The sequence below is a fragment of the Arvicanthis niloticus genome, chromosome 17 (genome assembly GCF_011762505.2).
Source record: "Arvicanthis niloticus isolate mArvNil1 chromosome 17, mArvNil1.pat.X, whole genome shotgun sequence".
NCBI lineage: Eukaryota > Metazoa > Chordata > Mammalia > Rodentia > Muridae > Arvicanthis > Arvicanthis niloticus.
This window is the reverse complement of record NC_047674.1, coordinates 47226926-47254382: the sequence shown is the minus strand read 5'-3', so window position 1 is coordinate 47254382 and position 27457 is coordinate 47226926. Positions and strand designations below refer to the sequence as shown.

The 27457-nt window shown below is 36.1% G+C and overlaps 1 protein-coding gene across 1 annotated transcript; it reads right to left on the bottom strand.

Annotated features, from left to right (window-relative positions):
* Crisp1 (cysteine rich secretory protein 1) lies at positions 1-26311 on the bottom strand. Its single transcript, XM_034521926.2, has 7 exons — positions 26249-26311; positions 23257-23391; positions 20194-20284; positions 19377-19525; positions 14022-14119; positions 12377-12465; positions 1-128 (listed from the first exon to the last, which is right to left on the bottom strand). Exons 1-7 carry the CDS (start codon positions 26309-26311, stop codon positions 1-3), a joined length of 753 nt encoding a protein of 250 aa, XP_034377817.2.
* Positions 26312-27457: the final 1146 nt, after the last annotated feature.

The following is a 27457-nucleotide window of genomic DNA, read 5'->3' as shown; positions in this document are numbered from 1 at the left end:
TTATTTTATTTCAGTTGTACACAGACAAGAGGCCTTGCAGAATGGCTGGACGGCTCGATGTGAGCATCCGTAAAGTTTTACCTGCTTATCACAGTCGTTATATTCATCATAATAAAGGCAGGGGTTAGCTGGAAAACAAACAAAAAAATGATATGCAACTTTGTGCTTAAAGCAGTTGTGACCATTGAGAAAAGACATCATCTTCTTATAAGGTCAAGAGAAATGTTCTATATAATAAAGGATTAATTTGATTAAGCTTATTAGGTCTGAATGCGAAACAATTGACGTGTTGAATCAGGTCCTCATGAAGTAAAGGACAAAATGCTTGTCATGCTATGAAGCACATTTATTCAGTCCCAGCTTTGTAACTGACGATACTGTACCTCAACCAACTGGAGATGAGTAATTTTTTCAATTACTCTGTCATTTTGAGAACAGTGCTGCCATGACGATAATGGTGAAACAGTCATTTTTTAATATAACAAGCTGAAGTATTGGAAATTTATCATTGAAAGATATAGATAATCTTTTTCTATTAATTTCTTTATTTATTTTACATCACTATATCTGGCCCCCTCTCCTACCAATATCCCTTTCCCATACATTCTCTCTCCTCCTCTTTTCCCCATTCCTTTCTCCTCTGAAAGGGTGGATTCCTCCCCTTGGATACCAAGTCTTTGCACGATTAGGTGCATCCTCTCCCACTGAGGCCAGACAAGGCAACCCAGCATGGGAAACTATACCTACAGACAAGCAACAGGCTCAGGGACAGTCCCTTCTCCAGTTGTTGGAAGATGTGCATGAAGACAAAACTACACATTTGCTATGTATTTTTAGGAGCCTAGGTCCAGCCATCCTTACTCTTTGGTTGGTGGTTCAGACTCTGAGAGCCCCAAGGGTCCAGGTTAATTGACTCTGTTGGTCTTCCTGTGGAGCCCCATCCCATTTGTGGCCTGCAATACTTCTCCCTACTCTTCCACAAGACTCCCCCAGATCCAAGTAAAAGAAAAAAGAAAAACTGCCCTCTAGCCAAGTCTCACCAAAGACACATTCATTCCAGTGGCTAATCAGTCATGAAACTATCATCACAAGAAATTCATCAGCTGAGAGATCTCAGTACTTGGTTTTATTGTATGAAAATAGGGGAAATGTTCAGACTAATTGAAGAATTGCCATCATATCTCCTCCCTCAATGTAAAGAAATACAGCATAGAGAGAGATCCTCCTGCTTGTGAGACAAAGAATTACTTACAAGCCATAGACTTGGAGCCCTTTATGAAACTCAACATGGACAAATTCAGTATCAGGAGTTGTCCAGCTCCTACCTCTAAATCACTGCTCATAAACTGAGCATAGTCCTATGTCAGTCAGGTCATTATGAACATATCCATCATCCCCCTGATGTGGAAAAAGAGACCAGTCAATCTTAATCTATACAAAGTAATAATATCCAAGTGCAGGAAAGTCATGTTTGCCTTCCACATTTAACTCAATATATATTCTAATAGGTTGTATAATCAGCAACTCAAAATGTAAAGTCAGAAAGGAGATTCTCAAGAGCAGTGTCCTGACATATTTTATGCTCCGTTGCTCAGGAAAACAGGGAGTTGAACATTTTTTTCAGTGTGGAAGGAAAGAAACTGTGAACCAGGAATTCTGTACCTGACAATGTTATGTTTAGAAATGAAGGAAAAATAAATACAAAATCAGAAAAATGAGGTCAAAGGAAATTTTTTTTACCATGCCTATCCTATGGGAAAAAAAAACGCTACAGATGATTCTTTAAGCTGTACAAATTTAACTATAAAATGAACAGTGGCAAACCTGTGAAGTATAAAATGCAGTGAAAACAGTAATTCTACAGACAAATTCAGGATGCTGCAATATTACAAATGTGATGCATAAACTACCCTTCTCTTTAGTATAAATACTAAAATCAAAATAATGAAAATTAATAACAGGTTCTTTAATACACTGAAGTAAGATATTTAGAAAGATGTAAAGTATGACTTTTAAAAAGTATCTAACAGAAAACAGTCTGCAAATATACTCTTTTAAAAATCAAAGTATCCTCCATTAATTTTATTATTTTATCTAAGTTTCTATCATTTCAAATTCTATAATACAAAATATAGCAGAGGGTATCTCATATCTGGCGCTGAGTTCCTTACTTGACAACTTATTACTAAGATCACTAAGAAAACATCTATATTAGACAAAACAAAAATAATAAGCAAGAAATCAAAATGTACTATTATATTAGGTTATCTGACTGCAAGAAGGCTGTGAAAGAGAAAGGAAAGGGGTTACTGGAAACTAAAAACCACTTGTAGCATGGCTGCTGTGAAACAGTATCTATTATTGATAACTTTAAATGTAAGTAAATCAATTTTCATTTTCTACTTAAAAGATATAGCAAGTGAATAAACCAAAAATAATACTATAATATGTGTTGGTTGCAAGAAAATCTCTGGGGACACACATTGATGGATAGATTATGGATGAATTAAGCTATGCCATGTTAAAAAAAATTGAAAAGAAAGCAAGAGTCACTAAGTTAATAACAGATAAAATGGATTTCAGTAAAAATCAGAGAAGGTCATTATATAATGATAAACAATAAGTTGATAAAATAATAAAAATTTAAAGTACATATTCCTAAAAGCATCTAGACATACAAAATAAGCATTAGACATCTCCTAAAAAGTGATGCATAAAAACTTTAACACTCCACAGTCATCAGTGAACATATTGTCCATGAAGAAACTCAACAAACTGAAGAGAAAATATAAGATATAGACCAATTACACATTATTTATAAATAACCAATAGTATGAGAAAAAATCAGGGATCCCCTTTACTAGTGCTAGTTTCATATTGTTTTCATTTCCTAGTTATTGTGAGTGGCGTGCCAATGACAATTGCTAAGTAAGTATATATGGAGAAGGATGTCAAGTCCTTGAAGGATGCCAAGTATTTTAGGCATATGCTAAGGAGTGACATATCTGGGCAGCAATAGCAGAAAAATCAGATAAGAGATCCTGAGCTGATGAAGAAGGATAAAGGACAACTTACAAAAATTCTTCACTGATTGGAAACTGGTAAAATTACTCTGTAAATCAATCTTTAGGTTGCTCAGAAAATTGGAAATAGACATACCTGAAGACCCTGCTATACCACTCTTGGGCATATACCCAAAAGATGCCCCACCATACCACCTGGATACATTCTCCACTATGTTTATAGCAGCCTTAGTTATAATAGTCAGAAAGTGGAATGTCCACAAAAATGGATACCAAAAATGTGGTTCATTTACACAATAGAACACCATTCAACTATTAAGAAGGAGCACATCCATTGGCATGGGTTTGCTACTATCTGATCTGGTGCCCTGAGCATATCTTGAACACTAGCTCTATACCCTGTTCCATAACACCCAAAGGAAGCTCTAATCCCAGGCGCTCTAATGTGCTCAGGATCATAGGTGAGTAGGTGAGTAGGTCACAACATCTGCCCCAAAACCTGGAGTAATTGGGGCCAGTGGGAACCAGGAACACAGGAACCCTGCCTGGCCAGAAGCACAGGTTCCTCCATCTGAGGCAGTACCCTGAGCAGAGCTTGGGCACTAGTTCCACACCCAGTTGAACAACACACAGAGAAAGCTCTACTGGCAGGTTCTCTAACATGACTAGGATCATATGATCACAAGATCTCAAGAGCTTGGTCATTCAAGGATCTCAGGGTCCCAGAGTCAGCTTGACTCCCTGTAGCTCTGACATACTCAGAATCTCAGGATCATAGGATCACAGAATCACAAGGCAGCTGGACTCTGAAGAGTTCTGACAAAACCAGGATCACAGGAGAGACAGTCTCCAGTCAGAGACAGAGAGGGCAGTTAGGACGAGAGATTAGCAAATGGGGAGAGTCAAGTGTAAGAACATAAGGAACAGAAACCAAAGTTATTTGGCATCATCAGAACCGAGTTCTCCCACCAAAACAAGTCCTGGATACACCATCATACTGGAAAAGCAAGATTCAGATTTAAAATCACTTTTCATGATATTGATGGATGACTTTAAGAAGGATATAAATAACTCACTTTTAAAAAAAAATAGAGGAGAACACAGGGAAACAGATGGAAGCCCTTAAAGAGGAAACACAAAAATCCCTTAAAGAATTACAAGAAAATACAACCAAACAGGTGAAGGAATTGAATAAAACCATCCAGGACATAAAAATGAAAATAGAAACAATAAAGAAATCACAAAAGGAGACAACAGTGGAGATAGAAAATACAGGAAAAAGATCAGGAGTCATAGATGCAAGCACCACCAACAGAATACAAAAGATAGAAGAGAGAATTTCATGTGCAGAAGATACCATGGAAAACATTGACACAATTGTCAAAGAAAATACAAAATGAAAAACACACCTAACACAAAACATCCAGGAAATCCAGGACACAATAAAAAGACCAAACTTAAGGATGCTAGGTATAAAAGAGAGCAAAGATTCTCAACTTAAAGGACCAGTAAATATCTTCAATAAAATTATAGAAGAAAACTTGCCTAGCCTAAAGAAAAAGATGCCTATGAACATGCAACAAGCCTACAGAACTCCAACTAGACCAGATCAGAAAAGAAATTCCTCCCATCACATAATAATCAAAATACCAGATGAACAAAACAAAGAAAGAATGTTAAAATCAGTAAGGGGGATCTGTGATGTCACTTTATCATGAACCTTCCTAGAGTACCTGGTAAGAACACTCCCCCACAACCCTACTCCCCAGAACTGCAACTGAGAGCCTGGGGCAATCTGGGCCCATCACCCACCCAAACCCTGCCCCTCCAGAATACCACTCCCCTTCTACCCCTTTCTTGGTTTTTTTTGGCTGTGGCAGACACCTAGCTGGTCTGCTCCTGTGAAAAAAACATATCCTGAAACATCTTAGAGCAGTGGTAGAACCACTGCAGGAACCACTGCACTCAGAGCAGCAGGATTTCAAAATCCCAGAAAAAGCCTAAGTCCCAGAAGTTCTTTACTCAGGAGCTCAGGATCACAAAATCACAGAGATATATGGACTCTGAGGAGTTCTGACACAAGCAAGATAACTGGAAAGATAGGCTCCAGTCAGAGACAGTGAATGCAAGTAGCACTAGAGTTAACCAGATGGTGAAAGGCAAGCAAAAGAATATATGCAACAGAAACAAAAGTAACCTGGCATCATCAGAACCCAGTTCTTCTACCAGATCAAGTCCAGAGCACCTCATCATAACAAAAAAGCAGGATTCAGATTTAAAAATCACTTCTCATGAGGATGATTGAGGACTTTAAGAAGGACATAAACAACTCCCTTAAAGAAATACAGGAGAACACAGGTAAACAGGTAGAAGCCCTTAAAGAGGAAACACAAAAATCCCTTAAAGAATTACAAGAAAACACAACCAAACAGGTGAAGAAATTCAACAAAACCATCCAGGATCTAAAAATGGAAGTAGAAACAAAGAAATCTCAAAGAGAGACTACCCTGGAGATAGAAAACCTAAGAAAGAAATCAGGAGTCATAGACGCATGCATCACCAATAGAATACAAGAGATAAAAGAAAGAATCTCATGTGCAGAAGATAATATGGAAAACACTGACACAACTGCAAAAGAATGTGCAAAACGCAAAAAGCTCCTAACCCCAAACATCCAGGAAATCAAGAACACAATGAGAAGACAAAACCTAAAGATAATAGGTATAGAGGAGAGAGAAGATTCCCAACTTAAAGGGCCAGTAAATATCGTCCACAAAATTATAGAGGAAAACTTTCCTAACCTGAAGAAAGGGATACTGATGAACATACAAGAAGCATACAGAACTTCAAATAGAATAGATTAGAAAAGAAATCTACCTAGATGAAATCAAAATTCAGAACATCTTATGCTCCAAATGCAAGGGCACCCACATTCATAAAAGAAACTTTACTAAAGCTCAAAGCACATATTGTAACTTACACAATTAACTTTACTAAAGCTCAAAGCACATATTGCAACTCACACAATTAATAGTGGTGGATTCTAACACTCTACTAGCAGCAATGGACAAATCATGGAAACAGAAACTAAACAGAGACACAGTGAAATTAATGGAAGTTATGAACCAAATGGATTTAACGGATATCTATAAAACATTTCATCCTAAAACAAAAGAATATACCTGTTTTTCAGCATCTCATGATACTTTCTCCAAAATAGACCATCCAATTGGTCACAAAACAGGCCTCAACAAATACAAAAATATTGAAATAATCCCTTGCATTCTATCAGATCACTGTGGTCTTCAGTCCAATGACTAGGTATAAGTATCAATGGTCTTCAATAAAAACAAAAACAATGGGAAGCCCACATACACATGGAAACTGCATAACAGCCTGCTGAATGATGGAAGAAAGAAAAAAATTAAAGACTTTTTAGAATTTAATGAATATGAAGGCACATCATACCAAAACTTATAGGACACAATGAAAGCAGTGCTAAGAGGAAAACTCAGAGCTCTAAGTGTTTACAAAGCAAAACTGAAGAGAGCATACACTAGCAACTAGACAGCACACCCGAAACCCTAGAACAAAAAGAAGCAAATACACCCAAGAGGAGTAGATGGCAGAAAATGATCAAACTCAGGGCTGAAATCAACCAAGTAGAAACAAAAAGAACTATGTAAAGTATCAACAAACCCAGGAGTTAGTTCTTTGGGAAAATCAACAAGATGGATAAACCCTTAGCCAAACTAACCAGAGGGCACAGAGACAGTATCCAAATTAATAAAATTAGAACTAAAAATGGAGACAACAGAAACTGAGGAAATTAAAAAAATCATCAGATTCTACTACAAAAGCTTACACTCAACAAACGAACATCTGAATGAAATGGACAATTTTCTAGATAGGTACCAGGTACCAAAGTTAAATCAGGAGCAGATAAATTATCTAAATAGTCCCATAACCCCTAAAGAAATAGCAGCAGTCATTAAAAGTATCCCCACCAAAAAAAGCCCAGGACCAGATAGTTTTAGTGCAGAAATTTCTCAGACCTTCAAGGAAGACCTAATACCAATTTTCTTCAAACTATTCTACAAAAGAGAAACAGAAGGAACATTACACAATTCATTCTATGAAGCCACAATCATCCTCATAACTAAACCTCACAAAGACCCAACAAAATAAACATAAACATAAAGAGAATGTTAGACCAATCTTCCTTATAAATATTGATGCAAAAATACTCAATAAAATTCTTGCAAACTGAATCCAACAACATGTCAAAACATTCATGCATTATGATCAAGAAGGCTTTATCACAGGAATGCGGGGATGGTTCAATATTTGAAAATCAATCATTGTATTCCACTATATAAACAAACTCAAAGAAAAAAACACATGATCATCTCACTAGATGCTAAGAAATTTTCCACCAGAGAACACTTAAACCTGATATACAACTTGAGCAAAATGGCTGGATAAAAAAAACACATGATCATCTCACTAGATGCTGAGAAAGCATTTGACAAAATTCAACATCCCTTCATGGAAAAATCTTAGAAAAATCAGGAATTCAAGGTCCATACCTAAACATAATAAAAGCAATATACAGCAAATCAGTAGCCAACATCAAACTAAATGGAGAGAAACTTGAAGCAATCTCACTAAAATCAGGGAGTAGACAAGGTTACACACTCTTTATCTCTTTAACATAGTACTTGAAGTTGTTATAGCTAGAGCAATCAGATAACAAAGGGTGATCAAAGGATACAAATAGGAAAGAAAGAAGTCCAAAAAATTACTATTTGTACATGATATGATAGCATACTTAAGTGACACCAAAAATTCCACCAGAGAACACTTAAACCTGATATACAACTTGAGCAAAATGGCTGGATATAAAATTAACTCAAACAAATCAGTAGCCTTCCTGTACTCAAAAAATAAATAGTCTGAGAAAGAAATTAGAGAAATGACACCCTTCACAATAGTCACAAAAAATATAAAATATGTAGGGGTCTTGGTTTTTGGTAGAAGCACTGGCTGGAAGTAGCCCAAAGACCCTGCAAGAGATGGGCATTTATTCTGCCACTCTCCCGGAGTCCAGGCTTCTAACAAGTGATGTAGAACTCCATCAACCTGTGCTATTCAGTCACATAAAACAATGCAACCCCTCCCAAAGAGCACAAGTAGAGGGCTAGAGGGCATGACTACACGCTTCAGCCCTAGAGAGATTTACATACTAATGGGATACCTGAAGGCCAGAGGGCTTAGCCAATTAACCATTCTTTTCCAGACCCTCCCCTTCTTTCTTCCCCCTTATTTAACTCAGGTCTGCCCTGAGTTTCACCTTTGGGGGCGGGGTGCTGGGGTTACTGAAAGATCCATTTACATCCACCATGAAAATAAATCTCTTAAACCCATGGACTCCACGTGTCTTTTGGGGCCCTTCTCTGAGATCCAGCCACCACCGGATCCCACAAAAATACCCTAGTGTGACTCTAACCAAGCAAGTGAAAGATCTGTATGACAAAAACTTCTAGTCTTTGTAGAATGAAATTGAAGATCTCAGAAGATGAAAAGTTCTCACATGCTCATGGATTATCACAATTAATACTGTAAAAATGGCCATCTTACCAAAAGCAATCTACAGATTCAATGCAATTCCCATCAAAATTCCAACTCAATTCTTCATGGAGATAGAAAGAGCAATTTGCAAATTCATTTGAAAGAGCAAAAGACCCAGGATACAGAAAACTATTCACAACAATAAAAAGAACTTCTGGGGGAATCACCATCCCTGACTTCAAGCTGCACTACAGAGTAATAGTGATTAAAAACTGCATGGTATTGCTACAGAGACAGGCAGGTAGATCAATGGAATAGAATTGAAGACCCAGAAATGAACCCACACAATTATGGTCACTTGATTTTTGACAAAGGAGCTAAAACTATACAGTGGAAAAAAGACAGCATTTTCAAAATATGGTACTGTTTCAACTGGAGGTCAGCATATAGAAGAATGCAAATCAATCCATTACTATCTCCTTGTACAAAGCTCAAGACCAAGTGGATTAAGGAACTCTATATAAAACCAGGTAAACTGAATCTAATAGAAGAGAAAGTGGGGAAGAGCTTCAAACACATGGGCACAGGGCAAATTTTCCTGAAGAGAGTAATAATGGCTTATGCTCTAAAATCAAGACTAGATAAATGAGACCTCATAAAATTGTAAAGCTACTGTAATGCAAAGGACAGTGTCAATAAGACAAAATGGCAACCAACAGATTGGGGAAAGATCTTTACCAATCCTCTATCAGATAGAGAGCTAAAATACAAATATACAAAGAACTCAAGAAGTTAGACTCCAGAGAATCAAATAACCCTATTAAAAATGGGATACAGAGCTAAACAAAGAGTTTTCAGCTGAGAAATATTGAATGGCCAAGAAGCACCTAAGAATTTTCAACATCTTTAGTCATCAGGGAAAGGCAAATCAAAACAACCCTGAGATTCCGCCTCACACCAGTCAGAATGGTTAACATCAAAACTCAGATGACAGCAGATGTTGGCAAGCATGTGGTGAAAGAAGAACATGCCTCCAATATTGGTGGGGTTGTAAACTGATACAACCACCAAAAAAAATCAGTTTGGTGGTTCTTGAGAGAATTGGACCCAGTATTACCTGAAGACCCATCTATACCATTCCTGGGCATATACCCAAAAGAATCTCCAACATGTAACAAGGACACATGTTCTACTATGTTTATAGAAGTTTTATTTATAATAGCCAGAATCTAGAAAAAATTCAGATGTCCCTCAACAGAGGAATGGATACATAAGATGTGGTACATTTATACAGTGGAGTACTTCTCAACTATTAAAAGCAATTAACTTCATGAAATTCTTAGGCAAATGGAAGGAACTAGAAAATATCATCCTGAGTGAGTTAACCCAGTCCCAAAAGAACACACATGGCATGTACTTGCTGATAAGTATATATTAGCCCAAAAGCTCAGAATACCCAAGATACAATTCACAAACCATATGAAGCTCAAGAAGAAGGAAGAACAAAGTGTGGATGATTAATTAGGTCCTTCATAGAATGAGGAACGTGGGATAAAATATGGAGAGAAAGTATGGAGAAGATACTGAAGGGAAGACCATCAAGAGATTCCCCCACCTGGGGATCCATCCTGTATATAGTCTCCAAACCCAGACATTATTGTGAATGCCAAGAAGTACTTGCTGTCAGGAGTCTGATATGGTTGTCGCCTGAGAGGCTCTGTCAGAGCCTGACAAATACAGAGGTGGATGCTCATTGCCAACCATTGATTGGACTGAGCTTGGGGTCCACAATGGAGGGGTTAGAGAAAGGACCGAAGAAGCTGAAGGGATTTGCAACCCCATAGAAAGGACAACAATATGAACCAACCAGACGCCCCCCCCTCCCCCCAGAGCTCCCAGGGTCTAACAACCAACCTGGGAGTACACATGGAGGGACCCATAGGTACAGCCACATATGTAATAGTGGATGGCCTTGTTGGGTATCAATGGGAGTAGAGGCCTTTTGGTCCCGTGAAGACTTGATGCGGCAGTGTAGGGGTATGCCAGGGTGGGGTGGCAAGAGTTGGTGGGTTGTTGGGGAACATCCTCATAGAAGCAGGGGGAGAGGGGATTGAATAGAGGGTTTCTTGGAGGAAAACCAGGAAAGGGGATAATATTTGAAATGTAAATTTAAAAATAATTCAAAAAAAAAAAAGAACAAGGACATAATAAGTTTTGGAGGCAAATTGATGGAACTTGAAAAGATCATTCTGAGTGTGGTAATTCAGACAGGACATGGATGGTATGTACACAACGGGACACAATCCACAGAACTCCAGAAGTTTAAGGCCTGAAGTGAGGAGGCTTCAGTCCCACTTATTTTGTGGTATGGGGTGGGGGAGAAGAAAAACTCACAGGAGGCAGAGAAAAGGGAGAGACAAGGGCAGGAGACTAGAGGATGAGGGGAAAAGAGGAACATGATCACATACAAGGTTGGGGACGGGGGGATATTGGATGGAGGAAGCAGGAGAGAAGACCAACATAATGAGTGGAAATATTGAATCTTGTTGGAGATATGGGAGGTGGAATGACCTGCTAGAAACTACCACCTGGGAGGTAAGAGTCTTTCAGGACTCAAAGGGAGGGACTTTAGTTGAAACACCCAATAGTGGAGAGAAGGAACTTGAGGAGTCCACCTCTAGTAGAAAGACAGGGCATCAAGTGGAGGGATAGGGTTCCTAACCCACAGTCAACATTGACTCAGAAGTGCTCCTGTCTAAAAAAACTGCAGGGACAAAACCGGAGAAGTGACTAAGAGACAGGAAAGCCAGTGACACACCCTCCCCACCCCCCCAATTTGGCATTCATCTTAAGAGGAGGCTCTGAGGCCTGACATTATTACTGATAATAAGGTGTGCATACAGACAGGAGCCCAGCATGACATTTCTCTGGGAGGCCCAACAAGCAGTTGACTGAGACAGAGGGTGATGCTTACACCCAGGCATTGGACTGAAGTTAGGACCACTGTGGTTGAGTTAGGGAAAGGCTAGGAGAAGTAGAGAAGAAGAGTGACCTCATAGGAAGACCAGCAGTCTCAACTAACCCAGTTCCTTGGGATCTTGCACACACTGAACCAAACCAGGCAGCATACACCAGCTGCTCAGAGGCCTCAAAATACAGCACAGAACTGACTTTTCTGGCCTCAGTGTGAGAAGATCTGCCTAATTCTCTAGAGACTTGAGGCCCCAGGGGGTAGGGAAGCCTAGCAGGGGAAGGGACATCCTCTTGGAGACAGGGGCAAGGAGGAATTGGGTGAGGAACTGTGGGAGGAGGACTGAGACAGGGCAATGACTAGACTGTAAAAAAATAAAAGTAAGAATAACAAAATTCACACTGATACATGTTCAGGCAAATTGAGGGTTATGGGACAACATTTCAAAGTGACTGATAACCTGAAAGCAATAAGTTATGTCAGGAACTGTCTGAGAAAAATAGTCACCTTTATATTAATATTTTACCTATACTGCCTCTAATTCATAATTTTATACTTTTGGATGGGAAGTTGACTTTTAGTATCTAGTCAATTCTAATTCTGTCCTCCAGTGATAAAGTCAAAGAGGTTTGATTACTCTGGGTGTAAGGGGAATGAAAGCAGAAATAATATAGAAATACCTTGGTGTGATATTAAGATGAAAATCATAGAAATATAGACTGTAGGTTAATGCTTCACTTAAAGGATGTGTGTTTCCCATATTAATATGCTAACTTCAGGCAACCCAATCTAAACAACAAAGACAACTCACTGCACAGTCCGTCTTCACAGTTATTTGGACAGTCGTCACATGGTGAGCCCACCTTATAAGGCATATTTAGTGTGTCTTGATTATTTCCCCTTTAAAAAAAAGAAAAGAAGTCGAGGTATAATGAAAACTATCACTGGAAATTATTTACTAACTTACACCCACTGTCAACAGCCAAAAGATGGGTTGTTTAAGCATTTTTGCAAACAAAGTTAATATTGACAATTGTCAGGTGAACTAGATTTATGGCTGTGAGTGCTGACTTTGCACTCATCCCCTGGAAGTTCTGTTTATGTACACTTGGACTTACTTCTCCTGTATCTTTAAACAGTAATGTGCCACAGGGCTCTGGATATTTGTACTGTCAAATCCTGTAAGTGGGGCTTTGATCGAGAACTTGGAAAAGTGTTTTCAAAAATCAAAGTTAAGGGGAAAACATACACAATTTATTAGCATCTTTTTATTTCACTACACCAGTGATGCAAACACAACATCTCTTATTGTGTCCTACAGATAAACTATTTATATCAATCACAAAAGCACATAAGCATGGAAAAAAATTAAAGAAAGTACTGGGTGTGGAAAGGAGTATAGAAGAAAGCCATAGATATGAAATATTTGAAATTTTAGGAAATGCAGAAATTCATGACTATCAATATCTAAATGTTACTTAAATAATATACAGTTCTTATTAGTGCCACTTTTAAATGTACATAAATGCATTTGCTAGTACAAGGAAGTAGTACATCTGCTCTCCCTGAAGCAATTGAATTATATGTTCTAAATTTTGTGACTAGTACCTGTGATGGTAGCATTTAGAATATGTACATTTATTTTAAAAGGTTTTTATTTTAGTTTGTGTTTGGATTGTGTGTGTGTGCATATGTTTGCATGTAATATATGTATATATATATATGTATATATACACATATATATATGTATATATTCCCTTTAAAATTATTTCCCCATTAAAATACAATAATATGTATATGTGTATGTATGTATATGTGTATGTGTATATGTATATATGTATATGATATATATGTGTGTGTATATGTATATAATGTATGTGTATGTGTGCATATGTGTGTATGTATATGTGTGTATGTGTGTGCGTGTGCGTGTGCGTGTGTGTGTGTGTATATAGGTATCAGTAGAGGGGATAGAATTCCCTGAAGCTGGGATTATGGAAAGACCGGGGACTCTAGTTTTTGCATACTGGGATTAATTCTTGTCCTTTGCAAGAACAATAGGCTCTTTAGATTGCACATCCATCTCCCCAAAGTGACATAAATTTCATTTCTAAAGGAAATGCATAAATCAACATTGTGATCCCAAAGCCTAGCATAGGGAGCAGCATTTGCCTGAATATCCTTTTAGCCTAAGTTCAAATTCACTTCCTTGTATGATACCATTTTCTGGTGAAAGACTAGAATCACCAATAAATTGTCCAAATGTGTCTATCTCTAACAAATTCCTTAGTGACAACATGATGAAAAATGAAACATTTGGTGTCTATTTAGGACATTTTGCTAACAAACTAACTGGGAAAAATCCCAGAACATTCATTTATAATATTTGAACATTAGACAAGGCTATTCTGGGAAGATAATATTTTTAGGAAAAATAATACACTGTCATTACATACTCATGACAATAGTGACACACGTAGAGATATGTAGCTGCCTTTTTCCTGCGACATGATGCAACATCACAGCCAACGAGGTAGGAAGAGGCCCAGACCATCTGCAAAGATAAGAGGTAGATAAGACTTACTGACAGATTTTCATGTTCCCTAATGACTACAACGTCATCATCATTATTGATATTATATGTAAGCATGCAAGGCATGGAGTGATGACACAGTGGTTACAAGAACTTGTTTCTTTTTTAGGGGGCATGACTGACTCCACCACACACCTGGACTGCCAATAACCATCTCTAAATCCAGAACCAGGGTATCCAAGGCCTTCTTATTACCTCTATGGGCACACTTACACACACACACACACACACACACACACGCGTGCACAAACACACACACACACACACACACACACACACACACACACACACACACACACACAAGTTAATCATAAAAAAGAAACCATGTCTTAAGTTTGCCTTCTGCTTTGCTTATTCTGAAGGCAGATATATGAAAATTTCACGTTTTTAGGTCATCTTAGTGGAAGAACATTGTTATATTAATTTCCACTCAAAACCAAGATTGGCAACATCTACGCATCTCATTCTCCCCATGTCAAACCTATGAAGTGAATAAGCTAATATGATAAAAGTTATTTCTGTAAGACTCAAACCCAAGAACTGTGGTTTTATTACAGGTCAAGCATAGGGTATAATAATCAAGTATTTTTATAATGCAACTGAACCAAGCTTAAATTCTATTGGTTGGTCAGGGTTTTGTTTTAGTTGTTTTTTGTTTGTTTGTTTGTTTGTTTGTTTGTTTTTGTTGTTTTTTTGGTTTTGGTTTTGGTTTTTGGGTTCTTTTGTTGTTTTTAGCAGTTTCTTTGTTAGGGTTTCATTTTCTCATCTGTAAGATGAATATAATAATGCTGCCCAGCACATGCATTCATATGGTGAGAGTTAAATATGACAATGTTTAAAACCTAGAGAAGGTAGTAAGGGTATTGCAATGAAGCCCATTATCTATTGTGCCTTAGAAGCCTGGCCAGAATTCCCTCAGCCAACACTGAAATCTTTATTTCTTTTTCCTTCCCCTTCTTCCCCTTCCCCTTTCCCTTCATCTCGTCCCCTTCCCCTTCCCCTCCCCTTCCTGTTCCCCTCCCCTCTCTTTTCTTCCCCTTCCTTTTTCCCTTCCCCTTTCCCCTCCTCTTCCTCTTCTTCTTCCTCTTCCTCTCCCTCTCCTTCTCCTTCCTCTCTTCTACTTTTTCTTCCTCTTCTTCTTTCTTGTCTTCTTTTCTCTTCTTTCCTCTTCTTACTTTTCTTCTTTCCTCTTCTTTTTCTTTTCCTTCTCCTCCTCCTCCTCTACCTCCTCTTCTTTCTTCTTTCTATCATAGTGGCTTTCTCTGGCTGGATTTTGTAAATTATTACTTTCTCTTCACAACTTTCCTAGATGTTGGTCTCCTTCCACACCATGCAGAATTAAATTATTTATTGGGAGTAAGAATATACTTTCACAAAATCTGTGGCTGCACCCACTATGCAAACTTTGGATGATGCAAAAACTCAATGATTCCTAGTTTTACTTCTTATTCTTTCTTTAAATATGTATTTACTTTATGAAACTTTGTTAACCTCTGAATGATATAGAATATATATTTGGAAAAAATGCAATAAAATACATTAGAATGTCTATTTTGTCATACTCACACTATATATTGATTAGTCTTAAAAGTAGTGAGTATATTTTTTCCATTTATTCATTAAGTCCATATCCAAGAAAAAGTATAAATAATGTGAAAATTAATATTAATGCATTCCAATAATTCTAAAGATAATGACAGTATTTTTCTCTTAAAATTTAAGCAAATCAAGACCATTTTCTTTGTTTTTTGAAACTATTTCTTCAGCTTTTAGTATTATAGTAATTTTACAATTTTTTCATTTTTCTCTTTTATTTTCTTTCTCAAAACTCTGTTATATAATTTTTGTACTTTTGTTTCAAATTCATGGCCCCTCTTTTTATTATTTTATGTTTCTTACATGTGTATAATTTCTATACATTTTCTATCACCTTTGGAAAATGGGAGCAATCATTTTTATATATTTATTTGATATGACACTGAGTTGTTTTGTTAAATGAAAAGTCTATGTGATAAATTGCTACAAAAGACTGAAAGAACCAAGGCCATTAGGATAAAAGAAAATGATCAAATTGACTTTTGTATGAATGGGTTATAAGACTCGGATAATATTAATATGGTTTTGACTATTTTTCTTTCTTAGGTTCTCTTCTAATCCAGTGGCATCATAAATCACTGAATTAAACTGTCAAGTTTTAAGGCATCTTAGATTCTTTGCACATACTGTTTATGTTCAGTCATACTGAGCTAGAAAGAAAATATGATTTGCTGATGTTTATTTAATAATTCTGTTCATACATTCATGACTGATTGTTTTGAGTTATATCTTTGGTAACTTTTTGCTTCAATCCTAACTAAGATTTAGTTCACGTAAGTTATGAGACACACCAGTGAATACTGCTGAGTCTTCTGCTATGTGGTTAATAACTATTTTTAATGTTTTCCATTCTTAATGTTTAAATTTTCTTTCTTCTAGTATATATTTTGTTACTTTATATTTAGAGATTCAAGTATTTTCTTTAAAATTAACTTAGATTCTGTATGGCTGGCAAATGATCATTCAATATTTAATCAAATTAAATCAATTCTTTGTCTATTGTCCTTCACTGATTGCTTCCTGCATTTAATATGAATAGAAATTTATTTTTGTGGTAATTTTTATTGAATATTTTATTTATTTACAATACGTATATCCCCTTTTCCCAAAACCCCTCCCTAGAAACTCCTATCCCATTCCCCCTCCTCATTTATGCTTTTATACCATTTTGGTTACATGCGTGTATTAAGATCACTTCTAGGTTGAGGGTCTAGTAATACACTAGATGCAGATAGTCAAGGAACAAGCAATATAATAAACACAAATAGTCAAAGAAAGAGCAACGCATTAAACCCAATTACATAAACATTCCCATGATCACTGTTTTTAAGGACTTATCAGGATGACCAAAGTATCTGGGCCTACTTCCCTGTCCTAGCCCAAGGTCATTTTCATGTCTAAAGTCTAAAACTGAAGTCTAAAACTTAGATTTCTGTCTGAAATTACTTCTTTGTTGTAGCCTAATATTTAGGTTCCTGCCTGAGTTACTTCTTTGTTCTAGCCTAAGATTTAGATTCCTACCTGAAATTACTTCTTTGTTGTAGCCAGATTGGCTTTGTTGTTGTTGTTGTTGTTGTTGTTGTTGTCAGATTCTTGCCTGAAGCCTACTTCCTTGTCCTTGGTCAATGTCATATTTCTGCCAAGCAGCCCATTTCCTTATCCTTGGCCCATGTCAGCTTCTTGCCAAGCAGCCCCAAAGGCTCTCTGTCTCTCCCCCTTTCTTTATTTCATTAACAAGACTGAGCCTGTCTTAGGACATTCTGAAAAGAATGCCTTCCTTACCTGTCATTAAATATACATTATCAAAAACAATGCATGTCTTACCATGAAAATTTTATAATGAGGATTATCATCATTTTGTCTCTGTTGTGAACACCTTCTCTATTCCTATTAATCACTCTCTAGCTTTCTATAACACTAAAACTGAATAAATAGTAAGAAAATTAAATTAACAAAATCGTTCTGTTAAAAAAAGCACAATAACAATGAACTACTTCTTTAGCAAGGAGCCTTAAATATCTTTCAAGGTAAGATTTGCAGAACATCAACTGAAAGAAATTAAAGTATAGCTGATATGCTTTGAAACTAACACCATTCCCTGAAAGTGTCAGGTTTTGAACATTTTCACCATTGGTTGGTTGTACTTTGAAAAAATATTAATTTCCAATAGATATATGAAAAAAGATCAACATATTTAGCTGTTAGAAAAATTTAATCAACATTTTGGTAAGATTCCATGTCACTGCTCTGAAAATGATTGCACTCCGGAAAAATAAAAGGACAAATGTTGGTGATGATGTTCCCACAAGAAAATGACTCTTGCAGGGTGCTGGTGGAGACATAAACTGGGCATCCCCTCTGGATATCAGTATAAAAATACTTAAATTATTAGAAGGAGAACTCCTATAAGTTTTATGTTTTCTGGATGTTTTTATGAGGAAGTCATGGTCAACATACAATATAGACATGCACACTTGTCTTTACAATGGTACCATTCACAATAGACAAGCCAGCCTAAGTATATGTTACCAGATTAATATGTTAGAAAGATACAAAAGAGAGTTTGTCAAACACTATGAACAAAATATGCCATTTTTAGGAAAATATATAAAGTTATGAATCTTTGTGTTGAGAAAGCATAGTCTCCTTAAGTAAAGGATTGGGTTTTCTCTCATGTATGAAGTCCATGTGTTAAAAAGAGACATGACAATAGAGGTACCATTAGGATGATGAATGTGGAAATGAAGCAGGGAAAATAAATAATAAATAAAGGGAGTGAATATAGTCAGAGCATATATTGCATGTATAAAATCTCATAATAAAACTTAGTTTATACAACTAAAATATGCAAATGAAGCTAAGAGGGCTGGGGAAATGGCTGACTTTACAAAATATTTGCATTTTCCACATGACAACCAGAGTATAAATCTCCAGAACCTATACAAAGACTTCAGCATGTGTGTTAGACATTTGTAATTTTACAGCTTGCCTTTTGCTTTCATTTAATCATAAAAATACAAACAATAAAATATGCCATTTTATGAAAATATATAAAGCAATAGATTTTTTTGAGTGAGTGAGTGAGTGAGTGAGTGAGTGAGTGAGTGAGTGAGTGAGTATAGATAGTCTCCTTAAGTCAAGGATCTGGTTTTCTCTCACATACAAAATCCATGTGTTAAAAAGTCTCTGTTTACGGAGAACCTCATACATGGTTCTCATATCTATATCACTTTGCCTCTCCCACTTCAAACTCCTTCCATGAGCTTCCTATTCTAATCATTCTTGTTACATATAGATCTATATATATATATATATTGTATCTTCAACCTCCTGAGTCCCTTTACTATTGCTTCTATGTAAGTATGTTCAAGGCTGACTTCAGCTCAGCAATTAGTGGCCCACTGCACATCTTCAACTACAAGGTGGGTTCGGGTGGAATTTCTGCTGTTGCCACTGTCAACTCAAGGGGTGGTATTATTGTCCTGGTCACAATCTGAGGACTAGAGTGTTGGGATTTCATGGGTTACTTTCCTTAGGCCTGAGAAGAGAACCAGGACTTATCTTTTAGCCACACATATCCAGTCATGTGTATATCTGGAAGGATACAGATTATACAGATTACCTGAGTATAGTGATCAGTCTGGATGTCATCATCTGTGGACGGCCATTCTCCATACTTGAAGTACTTAGACTCATTGTACCAGATTTCAATTACTTTTGACCAGGAAGAAGGATAATGTTCCATAAACATATTTTCTCCACAAAATGTATCTGAAATGAGGAAAAAAACAAAATGCATCTGAAATGAGGAAAGAAAAATGACTGCGTAAGATTTTTATAAATTAGAACACATTAGTTCTCTTTCTTTTATTTCCCAAATGTTTTCATGATTACCTAAGGCATCATTTTAAAACAGGAAGTAAACTCAGTTGTTTATCTATTTTGCTGAATGTCCATGTGCTCAAGTCTGGTGAGAGATGTCACTGACAGATGATAAGAAAGCTTTAAGATCATGACTGCAGATAACTCGACCTCTGTAACCTATCAGCTCAAGGATAATGGTCAGAGTCTATATGGACATGTGGGAGCTTATAGTGAGCAGGCTTTGGAGTTGAAAGCAGTTACTAGAGTACACGTTCTCAAACAATATTAGATCCATTTGTCATACATGCCTTCCATACGATGTGGTATTGAGGAATGATCTGTCTTTCTCTAGAATACAAAGATACTCCCACTATTTAACAACTTCACATAAGAATACCAATAATCTGTAGGAATAAATTTGTATTTGTATCTTTTAAATTTTGTTTTCTGAAACCAGAAAATAAAAATCAAGCTCCTGCCTTTAACGTGATCCATCCCCCACCCCCCCGAGGCATTTTATTCCAATGTTGGAAAAACTATTTAACAAAAGTTAATTCTTGCAGATCCATACATACTTGGTAGTCTCCTCTCAATCGCATCACTCTGCGATTTGTCACAGTACCTCGCCAAGATTCTAGCGTTCTCTGCAGCAGCTGAACTCCAACTCTATAAGGGAAGAGAATATCCAGAAACACAATGAAATTAGCTTTCACAACCTAATACTCTTGCTTTTTGTAAAAAAAAAAAATGTGGGATTCATTATATCTTATCTTGTGGAAACTGGACTTTTACATGGATAAATTTTTATTAAATATTCCCGTAGAAACAAAAAGAAGACAAGTGTGAAATTCATTTCAGTTTCCTGTGATATTACAAATTCAAAATTATAATCTTCAGACCATAGCTCGTTTCTTAGAATTTAAGTTTAAAGTTCCAGGAAAACAGATCACAATCGGAAAGCTAACCCAATAACTTGTCAGTTGTTTTACCTCTGTGCTGGCAACTTGACACAAACTAGAGTCACCTGGAAAGAGAACTGCTCCTGAAGAAACTGCCTTCATCATATTGGCTTGGGAGCATGTCTTTGGGGACATACTCTTGATCAGTGACTACATGTGGTTCTGGATGATATAAGAAAGCAGGCAGGGTAAGTCATGAAGAATAAGCCAGTAAAAGGCATTCTTCTATGGTCTCTACTAGACCTTGCCTTGACCTTCCTCAACAACATATTGTGATCTGGAATTGTAGACCAAATAAACCCCCTTCTTTATGTTCCCTTAGGTTAGTGTTTTATCATGACAACAAAGATGCAAACAAGAAAGCTGTGGACTTGTCATTTCACCTCTTCGAGTCCTAGCATCTGTAAAGTTGATATGAGAGTTATGCCAAAAGTTTTGTTCAGTGGGCAGTCCTTACAATAAACCTGTGATATTCTAAGTCTTAAAATGTGTGCTCAGCACACAAATAACTTCTGTGAATACAAGCAGAGTCATATAGCCCTACCTCAAACAATGATTAAAGCAAAGAATTTAATGTCCCTAGAAGCTGTTACTAACCATATTCTTCCACTCTTGCAGTAACTCAAAGGGGCCAACAATATTATTCTACATGTGACCATTTTTAAAAATATCTTATTTTTTAATGTTCATTGATTTTTTTTGCATGTGTATCTGTTTGCTTGTTTCAGATAACCTGGAACAGGAGTTATAGACCGTTGTGAGTTGCCATGCAAGTGTTGGAAATTGAAGCCTGATTTTTGGAAGACCAGCCAGTGCTCTAATCTGCGGAGGCATCTCTCCAGCCCCAAACTGGAGTTGTGAAGCTTTTAAGGGTCACAGAACAGAGAACTTGAGTCAGTTAATCTACAGTATCCTGAACTCTTCATGTGAGTGGGATAAATGTAATATGTGATCAGTTGAAGCATCATTTTATAAACCACTCAGAAATGCGTACATGGGAGTAATGGTGACATCCTTGCAATCTTGCAACCAGCATCAGCATAGTCTGCTCATAGCCTATGAATTACATTGTCAAGCACAATTATAGAATTTACATGGTTTACTCCAAGACTTTTGTATAAATTCTCTAAGGATGTATGGACGATTGCAACTCTTTTTGGACTAGATTTCCTTTGTTTCTGTATTTTAAACTTGGTGTTTTAACAATTTTTTTAGGACACACTAAGTTCACTGGACTTCATAACAATGTAGAAAGCAACATTAGCATTATTGTCATCGCTCTTCAGAGTAAAGGAAATTTTTCTCATTGCTGTGAGATGATAATTCTGTATGTGTGTATGCTGCCATCTAGTGGCTATCTTATAGAATTACTCCTCTAGTTTAATTAGCATCCAAAACATGTTTTGGTTTGTTTGGTTTGGTTTTTTGAGTAAGAAAGATTACTTTTTGATGTGTGTGTCTAACTGCGGAAATTTAAAAGACCAAAATTACTTTCTGTATACAATAAGACTTCTCAGTAGGGAGGCCTTCCTAGAAATAGTGATTTGTTCATGTGGCAGAAAGGAATTTGGAAATTTATCCTTAATATAATTAAGATCAGAGTCCCTGTGGATGTCCCTTTTGAATCAAGGATTTAAAATAAAGAAGATCATACTCTTGAGACACCTTGAAATGAAGACAATCGTAGTGCCAAATTAAATAAACTAGATTACTTTCAGAAATTACAAGAATACGTTTTTGAAGCTCACTATGTAGCCTAGGTTGGATTTGAACACCCAGTTTGCTTCAGCCTGGGATTCTCTCTGAATACTAGTACCTAAATATGAATCACTAATATTAGCTTAAGGACATTTATTCACAGTAGCACCAACATGGACACCTATGACAACTGATGCTTTTAACATAGATTTTAAAGTACTGTTAATTTTTAAGGTGGTCCAGAGATAATTTTTCAGAAACAACATTTCTTTTTCTCTTATTGCTTCATCTCCATAATTTACAACAGTGTACTATGCATTCAGATCACCATCTAGTATAGTATTTCTCAACCTATCTACTTCTCTGACGCATTAGTACAGTTCCTCCTATTGTGGTGACTGATAATCATAAAATTACTTTATTTCAACTTTATAACTATAATTTTGTTACTGTTATAAACCACAATGCATATCTGCTATGTGACCCACAAAAGGACTGAGACCCATAGTTTGAAAATTACTGCTCTAGGGCCTGCATTGTTATCTGGACTTCATCACTCTTGACTATCCAAGGATACTGGCCAAGGTCCCTAAGTTTGTTTTGTGTAGAAGCCATCAGTTTTTGCACTATCAAAGCCAGATCCCTTAATTTCTATGGAGATTAATGAAACTCACTACTAATTTTTTTTCAGTATTTGTCTAATTTTTTAGCTATGAATTTGGACATCATGATTCTCAAATACATGTCACATGTCTGAAGGCACCTAAGATTGACTTGGGGTTGTGTCAGAATTGTTGCTCTGTCATGTACATGAGAGAGTTATTCACATCCTCTTAGATTCAGGTTCTTCTGCTGTTATGTCATAGATTTGTTGTGATGACCAAACAATTGTCATAGTCACAGTTCATAGGACTAAGTCACAATGTAGGAAATGCCACCAGTGTCCCTTGCATCTCAACTGATGCTGTGTTTTAGACTTACCATTTTCAACATGTTCTTGGCTGGCGGGGACACTTTTCTCCTGAAGGCATTATGTGTATTGACAATTTCCTCTTGTGGTTCAGTTTGTGATTCTGTGATGAGTTTATTATAAAGAGCTCTATGCAGATTGAGAGGCTACCAGAAAATTATTAATTAATATCACTTCTTTGAAATGACCCTTGTCACCTGAAGTCTATTACATACAGATCTATAGGCAACGTGAAATTAGAACTTACAGGGAACAAACAATAATATTCAGTATTCAGAAATTATTAGTATTCAAGTTTTAAGGATTTCTAAATTCTTGTGTTGAAAACAGTACACAGATTATGCTGTTTTTAGAAATTTTCAAGTTTAAGATTCATACTTAGAGTCAAATAGAAGTTCTTGTTATTAGGCAATATAAATCACAGAGGCCATGCTTGACATCTCTTGTTCACTGAATGACTCTCTCCCTTAGCTCATTTTCTATACAGCTGCTGAAAGCAATGCCTATACTCTCTAAATGAACAATGTACACTTGAGTCCTTGTTAAAGTGCGTGTGTGTGTGTGTGTGTGTGTGTAAGAACCAAAATCACAAGTGTATTTTGAGCATGTGACTAAGTGTTCTTTTCACACCCCAGAGGTATTATATCATTTTTGTTTATATCTAAAAACCCCAGTAGATTTTTAAAAACAAGTGGGTGTGCTAAAGAGCATTAAGTAAAATTCCAACTCAGAATGCAGCTTTGAATGTATGACTCTTTTAAAAAACTATATACATTTTACTTCTTAACTCATTAAGAAGAAAAAACTGTTTCCTAAAATAGTCTGTGTTCACATCAGTTGTCATAAAGGATTGTTTTATATGTGTGGTTTGTAAACACATATAGTTCTCAAGGATTCTTTTATCGGTTATCAAAAATAATGTGTAATTTGAGTGGTGTATGTTTCTTCCTTAGCTACCTCTGGTTTATTGAGATAAATTTAAGAATGGTCAGAATCCAGAGTAGTGCCTTGATCAAACAGAAGTCATTCAGGTCAAGAGAAGGCATCCCCATGGAACCTCTAGAGACACCAGCCCCTTTCAAAGGATCATGCTGACAGGTTGATGCAATCAGCTCTAGTCTATATTAAAGAAAAACTTAGAGAGTCACAAGAATTCACAGACTTACTCCTCTGGGCATTTTATTTCTATGAAAAACATAACATTTGCCTCTCTGTTAATCTCCAAATATTTACAACCTCTAAAATAAAACAATAAATGAATGTCTATTTTTTTCTGATATTCTGTTTCATTTACTTTAATTAAAATCAAATCTCCTATGTAAATTCATCTTGTCCACCCAGAATTCTTTAACCATTGGATAATAGTCTAATATCCACATATTTGCCTGAAAACCTCTGAAGTCTTAGGTCCTTGTGAATTTTTTTCTGAACTCTGTTAGTGCTCACACTTTTTTAAATTTGTGTTCCAAAATTGCACTGAAGTATCCTAGACTACCAGGTCACAAAAGCACATGTGAGTTTTTGGCTACCCACCTTTCTTTTGTTCTTTATCATGCAGCCTATACTTTATGTTACCTCTAGTTTTTGTTGTCTTTCCACAGAAAAGGAGGGAAACAATCAGAATCAGAGGGAAGGTTGAAGAAACCTTCCATAAATCTTAATATTCAATATTCAGCTTCTTAGATGATCATTGGGTCATGGATATCATATAGAATGGGACACTATAGTGACACCAATCCATCACTCTAGTAGCTGATAAGAATAATATTATGTGATTGTTTTTTTTTTTTTATCTTAAAACATCTCCTTGTGGCTAATGAGAAACACCACACACACACACACACACATACACATTCTAGTTCTACAAAAAACTATTAATATTAAGTTAATAATTAGATAAATTATTAGATAAAGTAAATTAAGGTCCATGTAATTGTCCATGTCTTATTTGGGTTGCTAATGATGAATTATCATTCACTGATCACAAACTGGTAAGACACTCCACCTATTTTACCACTGAGGATGTTGGTATTTTTCCATTAATATTAAAGTCATCATTATCAGTAACACCATCATCATCACCATCATTATTTTATTTTGTAATTCTAGGGATTGAATTCTGGGCATCACATATACAAGGCAAGTGTTATAATACTGAGTTAAATCACTAGCCCAAAGGTTTTATTTTTATGAGCAGTCAGATCCAGGCATCATACATTGATTCCATTGCTGAGTCTCTTACACATATTTGTATTTGAACCTTTCAATTTCATATTTAATTTTAAATTATAACATTCTTAAAATCAAAAAGAATATAGCTCAAAGGAAGACATGGTTATGTGGGAGGAAACATAACAATAACAATATTTGTCTATTTTCTCCTTTCTGTTTATGAAAACACATAGGTAAATTGTAAAGAAGTTCTTGTCTATGCTTTTATTATTTCTCTCCCTCCATCCTTCCTCTCTTTTATCACATTCCATGCTAGCCTGTCTTCTTTTATTTTTTCTTATTGTTTATAAAAAAAGACATAGACTTGAGCCCAGTGAGTTAAAGTGGAAGTTGATCTTTAAGCCTCATCAAATCTAGTCATCAAAATTTGATAGTTTATTTGGGCCTTCTATTCTTTGGTTGCATCCTTTCTTCTTCTGTATTAAGAATAGGAGTTGTTGGGGATGGAGAGATGGCTCAGTGGTTAAGAGCAATGATTGTTCTGCCAGGGGTCCTGATTTCAATCCTCAGCAACCACATGGCAGCTCACAACCATATGTAATGGAATCTGATGCCCTCTTCTGGTGTGTCTGGAGATAGCTACAGTGTAGTCATAGACATAAAATAGATAAATAATTCTTTTTATAAAACAAAATAAGACTTGTCGAGCTGCATCATTATATGAAGCATATGAATAACTGATACACCCCTCTCATACCTCTAGGTTTCATCAAAGGGTTGTTCGGTATCCTTAAGTAAAATATAGTTATGTAACATCTAATTTTTACATACTCTGATAGTCTCAACAGGAACAAAGACAGTAACAAACAATAACAAGATGAGTTTCATTGTCATATCTGGAAAATATAATTAACAATATTTTAGATTATTCTTAATGTGTAAAAAACTATTTTCTAAAAAAACTTGAACTGCTGTTTACATTGTTAGTTTTTTGTTAATGGGACGTGAGAATAAGTTCAATATTATGCCTTAGCTAAGGGGACTCAGAAAATAATATATACTTGATTTAAATGATACAAACTCAAAATGTAAACTCCCAAATTTCCAGAGACTGAATATACATAACTATGTGTTAATAGGGAATTAAAATAGCAAATGGCATTTAGGTTGCTCACCAAGTGATTAAAGCTAAGAGAGATTATTCTACATTTTCTTCATTGATCTAAATTAACCCTAAAGGTACGTAATTGTAAAAGAAAAAGTCAAGACACAATAGCTATAACATATAACATGAGACAGAGTCCATCGGCCATTTATTATTTGAGAGAATACATAGAAGGCAGGTGATCATGTTATTACTAATGTATGTGAGTGATTTAAAGATATTCTGTACATTTGACTTAAAGATATTCTGTACATTTCTGTTACTTGGCTAAAAATAATTGTCTTTGAGTTGTAACAAAATTAGTACTAATGGATTTTTATTGTTATTTAATCGAGACCATCAATCCCAAAGATACTAATGAGTGTAAGCTTTTAAATGGGTTGGCACTTTTTTGCTAACAACCTATTATGTATATTTCTATAAACCTGCCAGTTATCTTTTATTGAAATTTCTAATCTTGAAAAGCAACCTTATCATTTTGTGAAGAATTAAATAGTAAACAATATTTGTTTCCATAGTCACATGATTGCACTGTTGTTGCTCTCAGATTTCCCATATCCTCTGGAAAATTGTATACCATGAGGGGTGCTTTACTAAATAAACCATGTAACATTGCTCTGCCTTTTTGATTGACTTCACTCTCCTCAGCCCCATTTTTCTCCAGTGTTACCCACATTCTCACAATCAACCACATGAAGTCCTTTTTACACATAAGGGGAGCTGAGGATCCACATGAATAGGAAGAATAGGGGCAATAACAACCAGCTCAGAGCATTGCCCTGAACAGGACAGTGAGGCAATGCAACAGAACTGCCAAAAAGAAACAACATTCAAGCTAGCCATTTGATTGTCTTCTAGTTAGGCCCAGATCTGCT